General features: G+C 44.3%; 1 protein-coding gene across 1 annotated transcript in view; it reads left to right on the top strand.

Moving 5' to 3' along the window:
- Window positions 1-4,186, top strand: part of ubald1a (UBA-like domain containing 1a) — a 37,993-nt gene extending 33,807 nt beyond the window's left edge. Inside the window, exon 3 of the mRNA XM_083635260.1 lies at window positions 2,709-4,186. Within this exon, the coding sequence (XP_083491386.1) occupies window positions 2,709-3,029 (321 nt within the window). The 3' untranslated portion in view covers window positions 3,030-4,186. The remainder of the gene's footprint in view (window positions 1-2,708) is intronic.
- The last annotated feature ends 8,250 nt before the right edge of the window (window positions 4,187-12,436 follow it).

Genomic DNA, 12,436 nt, shown 5'->3' with positions numbered 1-12,436 from the left:
AATGGTAGACAGGGGCAGGTTGAGGGAAAATGAGTTCAACGTAAAGGTAAATGACAGTTCTTCCCAAAAGATCTCCTAGAGAATGTGTTGAAACATCACAGTTTGATCACCAGTAGGGCTGTCCCGGCGAGTCGACGTAATCGATGACGTCGACTACGTAATTACGTCGAGGCACGCCACGTGCCTCGACGCGTCCCAATCGTCACAAAACAAAAATAGTGTGGCTAATGTTAGCGGCTAACTGTTACTTGTCGTTACTTTACATGGCAGTAAAATGCCACTGAATGACCAATTTGATTTAACTTTTAACCATTTTGATTTCCACTTTCCATACGGACCCCCAGCATTGGTTAGTTGTTAACGTCGTGACTATATTTATAACGTTACAACGTACTCCGACCGGTTTGCGGTTTATAATTGAGGGCTGAATACAGCCGTGCTGTGTTGCGCAATAGCTACAACCCCTGGTTGTAGCTATTGCTAGACTATTGCTAGACTATTGCTATAGTCTATTGCTAGACTGATAGTATAAACCGGAAGCTGGAGCACGTTATAAACATTATAAATATAGTCACGTTATAAACTAACCAATGCTGGGGGTCCATATGGAAAGTGGAAATCGAAATGGTTAAAAGTTAAATCAATTTGGTCATTCAGTGGCGTTTTACTGCCATGTAAAGTAACGACAAGTAACAGTTAGCCGCTAACATTAGCCACATTACCCATCAGCGGAGCGTCATTTGATGTCAGCACATTCTTCTAAACAGGTCGCGTGCCACATTCCAGTCGATTCCAGTGGGCATTCCCATGCTTTCACATGGACCCATGTTGGGTGTGGATGCTACAGACACACACAGTCTTGTGTCTGGATGATGTGTGACCATCTTACATGGAGCATTTTGTCTTTCTCCAAAATTAAGAGCACTGTTACTGAAAATTGCACACCATTGTACTGTAAGATGATGATTTTATGTTGGACTGCTGCTAAACTCAGTTGACATTGCACAAGGTTTTTGGTATTCCTCCTGAAAGTGACTTGAATTTTATTTATTCTACTATTTTATTTTGAATTGCAATATATTCATTTTATTTGAGGACAAGCTCTTGCTTTAATTTTATTTGAGAGATTTTATGTTGGACTGTTAAAGAGAATGAGATGGTTAAAGGGCCCATATTTTGCTAATATAATGTATTATTATTTTATTGTTGGCCTCCAGTAGAGTAACTTATTGCATCATTCATAGTTGAAAAAACTCAGTTTATCTTGTACTGGCTCTCACTGCCCCCTTCAGTTCAGCCTGTATGAAACGCTCTGTTTTAGGTCCTGTCCCTGAACCCCCACCCAGGAGGCAGGAGGGCAGCGCGAGGAGTTTTTGTGTTTGGCCGCGGAACGTGATGCCCTGCTCGGCCAGCCGCCGAAGGAAATGTCCCGGCACAGCCCGGGCCGAGCGGAGCTAGGGGATAGATAGCTATAGGTGGATGTTGATATATCAATTGATAGCCTTGCTTGTTACGCCCAAGTCACGTTTGTTATCGATGGTCAAATTTGTTTTGACAATCCCTTGCTCGTTTATATAATTGTTTTACAGCTCCCCGCCCTGCCCGGCGAGCTTCACACTCAAGCCACAACACAACAGCTAATGTAGCTAGTTAGCTAACTTCTCAAATGCTTGTGACTATAGTGTGCCTCTCCTAGCAAAGGCTACACGGACCAAACCAAAATGAGGACTTGGAGAAGTCAGCAAGTTGGACTAACGTTACAAGTTCTGAAAATGTGTGCCTTCGTCATTCATCGGTTGTTCATGTCTATGAAAGGCAGCTGTGCTGCTAGGCTAATAGCAAGTGCTAACGTTACCCAGCCGGTGGTAAGTAACGTTAGCGCTTCCTAGCTGCTAGGTACAACCGATGCTGGAATGAGACACATATTTTCAGAACTTACCACTTCAGTCCTACATCCTGGCTCACTTCCAAGTCGTCCCTTTTGTTTTGTGTGAAAGGCAGATACGGCCGAGATGAGTGGAAATTAGCAGCGCTACTGTCGGTCGGCAGTGTACTGGAGAAATGTCAACACAGGGAAGGGTGGGGGCTAGAGGGCGTGCCGGCCGGCCGCAACACTTTGTTGCCAGGGTAACAAGTCCTACCTGACGTCACCAAAACTATGGTTCTCGCACAAAATCGGCATAAATCCATGTAATCTCGTCTACGAGAGTTCATGGGCGGGAGGGGGGGTTCATGGGGGTAACATTAAAACACTTTCACATATTTATTTGAAGCTTAGCCCATGTTTAATATGACCATCCAAGATTGTAACAACATATATATGATACAAAATTAAGAAATGCATAATATGGCCCCTTTAAATAAAATATTGAAATTGAGAAGTTTTTGGTTATTTATTTGTTTTGGGTAAATGTATTGTTATATAATAAAAAAAATTAAATAAATATAATCGTTAGATGAATCGAGACTAATCGAAAAAATTATCGTTAGATTAATCGATAAGAAAATAATCGTTTGGGACAGCCCTAATCACCAGTGTCTGTGGGTGGATGTTTCCTTTGAGCTCCTCTGAGAGTTACCTGAAGGACTCTCAGGGAATATGAAAAACAATGCTTATTGCGTTTTTAATATCTCACTGAGGTTTTCTTCTAGGGTTTTTCTACCTGGAACCCACACTAATCACCCTCTCTCTCTCCCTCATTCCCCAGATGTGCACCCCGGCCAACACACCAGCAACGCCCCCCAACTTCCCGGACGCCTTGACCATGTTCTCCCGGCTGAAGGCGTCGGAGAGCTTCAACAGCGGTGGCGCCGGCAGTCCCATGGCCGCCTCCATGGCCACCTCGCCCCCGCCGCCCCATGCCGGCGGCTGGGGGCTCCCGCCGAACGTACCCAGTGCGCCCCCACCCCCACAGGGACTCTGGACTCAGGGGCAGCCCCCCTCGCAGCCCTGGCCCACGGGGATAAACGTTAACCCCCACCCGGGCGCCGAGCAGAAGGCTAGTGTAGCGATGGAGGCGGAGAGATGAGGGGCTGGATGGGACTGAACAGCCCCCTCTACTTGCCCCACCCACCGGGGGAGGGGGAGGGAAGGCTGGGGGTTTTGCATGGGGCGGAGGTGGAAATGGGTAGAATGGCCTCTGGTCTTCTCCCCCAAAACTGAGGGCCCGCGGGTTGACGGATGGATGAAAGAGAAAACAACATGGACAATTAAAGAAGAGGAGAAAACCAATGCAAATGTCAATACAAAACTAGAAAGAAAGAAAAAAGAAATCTACACACATAGTAATAAGACAACTGAAATCTTTATTATTTTTCCCCCCCAAGTAAATGCACAGATAAGAAAAATATGGAACTTAAAAACACACACAAAAAAGGAATTTTTACGCCCAAGGATTCTTTGTGATGTTTTTTCCAGACAAGGACATTCAAGGCAGCAACCTTAATTTTTATTATTATTATTTTTTTTTTCAGCCAGTGTTTTCTGCTACTGGAAACGGACTGTGCTGCATGAGGAACTTGCAATGCAGTGTTTAGATAGTGACTCAAATCATCATCACGTGACTGACGTGTACACATGTGAGCGGGTGGTCCGTTTATCATGAAAATGCACACGTATACACACACACACACACACACACACACACACACACACACACAAGCGTTTAGAAGAAAAGACAAAACACCTCCATATTTTCATCCCCATCGTCAAGGTGGGACTTTTCTTACCTCACCTGGTGGTCACCTGACTTCTTTCAGCAAATCAGGGATTCTTAAACCAACTGTTGCCGCCGCCGCCGCAGAACATGTGGTTTTTCTTAAAGGCAGCAGGTTTAGCTCGTGCTAACTGATCTTTGCTACAATGGCTTTTCCTTCAGCAGTAGGCTGACACTGTTTTAAACCTGGACTCAGACAGCAACTGTCCACTGCATATGGTTCTGCAGATTTGGTATTATAAGAAAAGGAAAGAAATTGTATAATATAGTTTATAATGCTAATTGTTTCTTCATCTTTTTTTGGAAGGAGGTTAAGGGAGGTGGCTTTGAAAATGGGTGGGACTCAAACGCAGCTAAACCTGGCAACAGATTACACAAAAACGACTCTTATCTTTGACTCTTTGTAAGCAGATTTGCCACTTTGCATGATGTGTTCATAATGTTTAACATCTTTTGTAGCAAACATACGTGAAGCCGAGACATGTTTCCAGGATGAGGGGATGAGGGGGGGGTCTCATGTTTCCAGGATGAGGGAGGGGGGTCTCATGTTTCCAGGATGAGGGGGGGTCTCATGTTTCCAGGATGAGGGGGGGGTCTCATGTTTCCAGGATGAGGGGGGGGTCTCATGTTTCCAGGATGAGGGGGGGGTCTCATGTTTCCAGGATGAGGGGGGGTCTCTCGTTCCCAAAGTTAACATAAAATGCAGTAGTTTTAACCTTTCTCTGCACAGTTGAGCATACTGTACTAGTAATAGATGAAATCTTAGTTAAGATTGGCTAAGTGGGTGGTGACAGTCACGATTGTGATGTTGTCAGTGATGTCACTGGAGCAATTGTGATGTCATCTGTGATATCACTGGAGTAATTGTGTTAGTGATGTCACTGGAGCATGTGATGTCATCAGTGATGTAACCCTGGTTGAGCTGATGGCGCACAGTTGCACGATGGCGCCTAGGTGGGTGGGCGGTGTCTGTCTCCACACTAGGAATGGAGCGCACTTCCTAGTTGGTTGAAAAAGGCTGTTCTCAAAGTCACTTGCATCCACTGCAAGTCGACCAGAGAAACTAAGTGCTGGGGCTCTAGGGAGCCCGGGGACACTACAGACTACTTCAGATAAATACATTTATATATTTACCCTCAGATACTGTACTGCAGAGGGGGTTTTACAGCATGTAGGTTCTGACCAGTCCCTGTTCCATTGATACTGCTAGATACTGTACTGCAGAGCGGGTTTTACAGCATGTAGGTTCTGACCAGTCCCTGGTCCATTGATACTGCTAGATACTGTACTGCAGAGCGGGTTTTACAGCATGTAGGTTCTGACCAGTCCCTGGTCCATTGATACTGCTATAGGGGACAGTTCAGGGATGACCCTGATATACGGCAATATTTTAAATGCAGGGTCTGCCCCTTGTTTAGTTTCTCCTGATGGGGGTGATTTTTTTATTTGATAAAACAAGAGACGGTAAGAGAAGACATATTTTGAATAGCTGGCCTGGGGGGGTGTTTAAAAAAAAATAGAAACAGGACTAGGAAGATTATGGATATAAGAATGGAGGAAATTGCCCATTTCCTTTTTATTTTTATTTTTTAACTAAACTAATGTTTCAGTTCATCCTTTTCCATGCTTCATACTTTATTTGGTTAAATCAGAGCATTTTTCGGGTGGGCCTGTTCCTCAATGGTTCCTCATGTATGTTACTGTATGATACCATTCCCACAATATTTGTGGACTACCTGATGATTAACTTATCATTTTTTGTGTTCCTAAATAAATATTGTATGTTGACCTTGTGTGTGTGTGTGTGTGTGAGAGTGTGAGAGAAAGAGAAGCAGATAGTGTTAAATGACAGTGGGAAGATGGATGCATCATAATCTGTCGCTTGGCTCGCTCTCAGCCAAGCAAATGTAATTCAGTGACAGAGCCAGACTACAAAAGCCTTTCTCTCTCTCTCCTACAAAAGCCTTTCTCTCTCTCTCTCTCTCCTACAAAAGCCTTGCTCTACAAACCTGTATGTTTCTGCAATCCACCAATATGTAGAATATCAACATTTCTGAACCAAAATATGTTTCATATCACGTTTCTAGATACGTGTATATCAACGTTATACACGTCATAGAGTGTTACTGAAAGAGTGTGAGGGGTGGATGGAGGGAGTAAACACTTGCCTTTCGATCCCCAGGGTTTCCAAAGTCTGCATTTGAACTATGAGTCACATTGAATGTTTTTGTTATTTAACCCTAACCCTAAACCATGATCCTAACCTTAACCAAGTTGTTGACACTGCTAGTGAGCTTAGCACTACAATGGCAGACAGTATACGGTACAGGTGAGCTGCCTACCCCTGTTCAGTCACCCAAAATACACATTTCAACAGCGCCAGAAACACTCCTATGTACATGTTGTGACTCGTGTACTCGCCATGCGGTGAAACAATAATCCAACGTTACAGGAAACGGTCATTTTTTAAGTAAATGCATACCAGGAAGTCTGATGACTGCACACAGCGAATGCATCTCAGGCAAACACGGAAGTAACTGTGGTTCTGTGACATTAGTTCTGGCTATGGATTTACTTGGAAAATGACCTTTTCCCATAACTTTGGATTATTATTTCATCGCGTGGTGATTGGGGAAATGACCGGATGCCCCGCCTTGAGCGGACGTCCCGCCTTAAGGCAGTAAGTACATCCTTTTTGACCAGCTTTCCCCTCCGTTAGGTACAGACCAAGTTGTAGGGGGCATTTACAAATTGCAGGGGGTTAACACTTGGGGCAGGTCCAATGAAGCACCACCTGGTAACTGTCGACGGAGAACGGCCGAGGATGAGGTACCTCCCTCTCTAGTTGATGGCAACCCAACCCAGCCCAGCCAGGTGGCACATCAACTGAACCGTGAGGGAGGGAAGGCACGTCTCTCCGAATGGGCCCCAAGGAACAGGCTGTCTCATTTAGGAGAAGACCCGCCTACCCCAGCATTGCTGGGGTTCAAGCACCGTGTCCACGCACCTGGAAGGTGGGAGGGGGCGTGTTCACGCACCTGGAAAGTGGGAGGGGGCGTGTCAGGGCTAGCCAACGGAAGTACACAGGACCCCAAGCTAACCCTTGAAGACGGGAGACCGACCGAGTGCAAGAAGCACGTGACTCCCAAGTCCACCCTGGTGAGCCAGCCACCCGATCGGACCCCTGTCAGCAGGTGCTTATCATTCATAAGCCTATGAAGGGTCAAGGGGTGTTGAGGGAGAGGGCACAAAACTTCCCGTTATAATAGCATTGTTTTAAGTAAGTAGGTTTCGGCCACGAAGGCTCGCCCGCTGCACAGGCTTGCCACACGCAGATCGGCGAGCTCGGTCAATAAAGATGTCACTGATGATGACGTCATAGACATTGTGACATCATCAGTTGGACAGAAATTTAAGCAAACATTGTCCACTTGCTTTGAAACAAACATTGCCCACTTGCTCCGTTTTATGTAAAGGGATTTGCGACAACAGATGATTTCTGTCTGTTACTCGCCCGCGCCAACAAAAACACTTCCCCCAGGAAGTGTTGCCAAGCAAGTAACACGTAAACTTACTGCCTGCAGTTTCCCGACTGCAAGCTAAGCTAACGTTAGCTACTTTGAGGTTAGCACAGACGATTTCGGCTTACCGTTCATGATTAAGGTTAAATCCATAATCGTTGTCCCTGGGGGCGAGCGCTGTTTGAACGCAGCCTAATCAAGGAAACGTTTAGAACAGCTGTGAAGCGGAGTGATGTACACACAGTGAAGCGCCCGTGATGTTATCGTGAAGTATCAGCAGGGCTAGGATCCCTCTTGTCCAATCAAATTGCTGGGCCGGAACTAACTGTTGTATCGGGGTCCACCCGCTATGCCGACCACCCGCTATGCCGATCACCCGCAATGCCGACTTTAGGTTTAGGCGTGGGGGTGGGAGAGGTTAGGTTTTGGGTTAGGGCATGGGGGGAGGTTAGGTTTGGCGTGGGGGCTGGGAGAGGTTAGGTTTTGGGTTAGGGTCTGGGGGAGGTTAGGTTTAGGCATGGGGGGAGGTTAGGTTTGGCGTGGGGGCTGGGAGAGGTTAGCTCCACCGACACGCTGCACGCCGCCTCGCTCAGCTGGTTCTGCTTGTGGGCTATCGGCATTGCGACCTGTCGGCACTGCGGCCTGTCGGCACATAGACGCGGCACCGTTGTATCTACCTTATTTCTAGCTGCCATGATGCCTGATGGGTGCCTCTTCCGCTTCCGGTGTAATAGACTGTTTTACAGTCTATGATTTTAACTTGACAAAAAAAACGTCTATGAGGATTTTACCCTTTTACAGCAGAGCCATTCTGCTCTACAGCCGTGTCGTTCGGGTGCTGGGATAATGTAATGCATTGTGGGTAGTCGGCTACTAACTGTGGCTAATGTTAGCGGCTAGCTAGCTATGTTACATGGCAGTAAAACGCCACCAAATTGATTTAACTTTTAACCATTACGAGTAACACACATTTTGAGTTTCCATACGGACCTCCAGCGTTGGTTAGTTGTTTATAACGTGACTTTATTTATAACTTTTATAACAGACTCCAGCTTCCGGTTTATAATTCGGGTCTGCAGCCAGAGTATAACAAAGGAAATGATGACAAGCGGCAACAATGAGTCACGTTAAACCGGACCTTGTACCCACGATTCTTTTTTACAGTGGGGCATTCAAAAATAAGGTGGATAAAACATTTTATTCCTAAAAATGTGGTGATTTTTTTTTAATGACCGTTGACAATATTTTTTGATTTATGGAGTAATACAATTGTTTCCACAATTCCCTCTGTAAAAACCTTTGACTCTAATAATGTCAACAAAATGAAGCCGGAATTTTGAATCTGGCTTTATCCATTCTGGAAAGTTATGCAAATGAGGGCATTTTTAATTAGATAATGCCTCATTTGCATATTTAAACATAAAATTTCAGAAAACTTGTAATACAATAATTAATGTAAGCAATCAACTGGGGAGGTTTCATAGTGATATCTATTAGTTTATTTTTTTTACCCTATACCCTGGCCTATAGCCTAGTCGTCTTGCGCCTATAAAATGTCCAATAAATATGAACAGCTACTCCTGTGGAAAGGTTATCATACGGTATATTAATTTACTTATATTGACTCTATAAACAATTTAGCATAGGTGAAGTTTTGCCCACTCAGTTGAGCCCTGATATCTGGTCTGGCTCATGGTCTGAGCAACCATTTTTGACGACTTGGGCATGAGAATGTGTTTGCAAATTATGTAAAACATGTAAAAAAAAAAAATCTTATTCTGGTGATTGGGTTGAGAAGGCAAGATGAAGGAAAGAGAGAGAGAAAAGCATTTGAAGGAACCATCCTTAGATGTAAACACAAACAAAAACAGCTGTGTCCACACACACACTCTCTCACACACACCAGTGGTAGGCTGGTGAGGGAGGGTCACAGAGTTCTTGGCTGTCCTCAGCTTACTTCTGTTTCCTTTGCAGGAAATCAAAGAAGTGTGTGTGTGTGTGTGTGTGTGTGTGTGTGTGTGTGTGTTTGTGTGCGCGTATATGTGTGTGTGGCCCTCTGCCTATCTTCAGTGTGTTACTGCGCATGGGGAGAATGCCGCCAACTTGGGATCGAAGCATGTGGGAGCAGGAATGGCAATAAAAACACAACACACACACACACACACACACACACCACAACAACAACACACACACACACACCACAACAACACACACACACACACACACACACAGTTAGTCCCGGGGCAACACAGCATGGCCCAGTAAGCTATGAAGGAGGTTAAAGAGTCTCCAGACCACCATAGCTTGATCCCCACCAAGAAGTGCCCTCATCAGAACCTAATGAGACAGCATACAGTACAGTACAAGACAAGTCCAAACTGTTCCCTCACCAGAACTTAGTGATACCATACAGTACAGTAGGTACTGTTAAGTTGAATCATTTTACCGGATGGTTTCTTGCGTTCACAATAAACAGACTGGACCCGCAGCTCACTTTTAGCTTGTTGGTGTATTTATTTTCTTTCATTTGTTTATCAGAATCAGAATCAGAAAGACTTTAATGATCCCCGGGGGGAAATTGGGACAAGTTACAGTAACTCGCTCACAGAACACACATAGCATAAATAAAATAAAATAAAAATAAACCGTAGTAAATGCAATATTAAGCAAATAAGCAGAAAAACACAACATAGCATAGAATAACTAGTAAATGCGATAGAGCAAAAGCAAAAAATAAGTAGAATGTCTAAGTAGCAAAATACAAATACGTAGAGTAAGTATACATTCCGTGTCAATTATCATTATTGCCCGTGACATATTGCACATATTGCACGTGATTTATATTAAGTCGGCTTGCCCTATACGTTACACGTGGCTCAGCCAGGCACAGTTAACCTATCGGCTGGCTCAGTCTCAGGGAGACTGAGCGTCTCCGAGGTGCTCTTTTAAGAGAGGCATTAAATGAAGTCTTAGACTATTTTCAATAATGAAGACTACTTAACAGCAACGCCCAATCTCGTCATATCACAGTGCACGCCCCCTTTCTTTGAGGTCGTATAACCTATTCATTGTTAGGCTCGCCCCCTTTCTCTGATGCTGGCCCCTCACCCATTCACAGTTTACCACACATGTGGCAATAACCAATCAGCCCAAGGTATTCCTCTCCAGCTGATCCCAATCACCTAATCAGCGTAGTATATCAGGGTCCATGTTTACTCTGTTTGCTATGTGCTGTGTATGTGTCATTCTCAGTTGCTGATCATCATCGCTGAAGCAGTTGTTTTGCCCCACCTCCTCCCCTGACACCACCATCGGTCATGACTCCTGATAGAAGAATTCCCTATGGGGGATTTCCTATCCTATTCTTCACTGACGACGCCCTCTCATCATCTCAGGAGAGCGTCATCATATCATGGAGTCATACGCCAAAATTAATATGTTGTCTCATTAAAGCTTGTTATACTTTCTACTAGTCTCTCATTATTGAAATAGACCAATGGCCACAGGCAGGAATGATTTCCTGTGCCTCTCCGTATTGCATCTAGGTGGAATCAGTCTCTCACTGAACGTACTCCTGTTGTACTCCTACACTATTTTTAACGGTATATATGTTTTTACTGTTAGGCTCCTTGAGTCAGCTGAACTACAGTACTGCTACAGTACAGTACACTACAGCTGAACTACAGTACCAGTCTTTTTAACACAAGTAACTCTACTTCTACTTCAATAAAGAATGTGTGCAGCCTATTTCCCCATCTGTATTACAGGCAGAGGACAATGAGGGGCTTAGTTAGTAGCTGGCAGACATGTTGTGCTCATGTAATGCTAGTTGGGCATGAGACTATCAGGTAGGCACTAGGCACTTTGTGGGGATCAGTGAGGTGTGAGTGGGGTGTGCAGGCGGGCAGGGGAGCCTAACGCTCAGGGATCAGTGAGGTCTGAGCGGGGTATGCAGGCGGGCAGGGGAGCCTAACGCTCAGGGATCAGTGAGGTCTGAGCGGGGTATGCAGGCGGGCAGGGGAGCGTAACGGGCAGGGATCAGGGGAGCGGTAACAAGTGACATTGGGTGCATTTGTAACCTGGCACCTCACCTCCATCCTGTCTCTCCACAGGTGGAGGGCGCTAGCTCGCTACTGAACAAGCTGCAGCTAGCAGCAGGAAGTGGGACAAAGGTGACAGACACACACACACACACACACACACACACACACACAACAGCGTCTGGCAGGGGCTGGGTGGAGAGAGAGAGAGAGTGAATATGAGTCAGAGCGAGAAAGTGTGGAAGGGAACAATAGGGAGACACAATGGCTGACTGTACAATGATACCATTGTTTCATTCCCAAACACTGCAGTATCAATCCATTTGGGAAAAGTGTTGCTATCTGAAATGCACCTGCCAATTTATGTATCTACTGGTAGTTTAATTATCTACTGGTAGTTTAAGTATCTACTGGTAGTTTAATTATCTACTGGTAGTTTAAGTATCTACTGGTAGTTTAATTATCTACTGGTAGTTTAAGTATCTACTGGTAGTTTAAGTATCTACTGGTAGTTTATGTATCTACTGGTAGTTTAATTATCTACTGCTAGTTTAAGTATCTACTGCTAGTTTAAGTATCTACTGGTAGTTTAAGTATCTACTGGTAGTTTATGTATCTACTGGTAGTTTAATTATCTACTGGTAGTTTATGTATCTACTGGTAGTTTAAGTATCTACTGGTAGTTTAAGTATCTACTGGTAGTTTAATTATCTACTGCTAGTTTAAGTATCTACTGGTAGTTGAATTATCTACTGGTAGTTTATGTATCTACTGGTAGTTTAAGTATCTACTGGTAGTTTAATTATCTACTGGTAGTTTAAGTATCTACTGGTAGTTTAAGTATCTACTGCTAGTTTACGTATCTACTGGTAGTTTAAGTATCTACTGGTAGTTTATGTATCTACTGGTAGTTTAAGTATCTACTGGTAGTTTAATTATCTACTGGTAGTTTATGTATCTACTGATAGTTTATGTATCTACTGGTAGTTTAAGTATCTACTGGTAGTTTATGTATCTACTGGTAGTTTAAGTATCTACTGGTACTTTAAGTATCTACTGGTAGTTTATGTATCTACTGGTAGTTTAAGTATCTACTGGTACTTTAAGTATCTACTGGTAGTTTATGTATCTACTGGTAGTTTAAGTATCTACTGGTAGT

This window comes from Poromitra crassiceps (assembly GCF_964638095.1).
Source record: "Poromitra crassiceps genome assembly, chromosome: 4".
NCBI classification, from domain to species: domain Eukaryota; kingdom Metazoa; phylum Chordata; class Actinopteri; order Beryciformes; family Melamphaidae; genus Poromitra; species Poromitra crassiceps.
The sequence above is the reverse complement of the archived record's forward strand: the minus strand, read 5'-3'. Positions and strand labels throughout refer to the sequence as shown.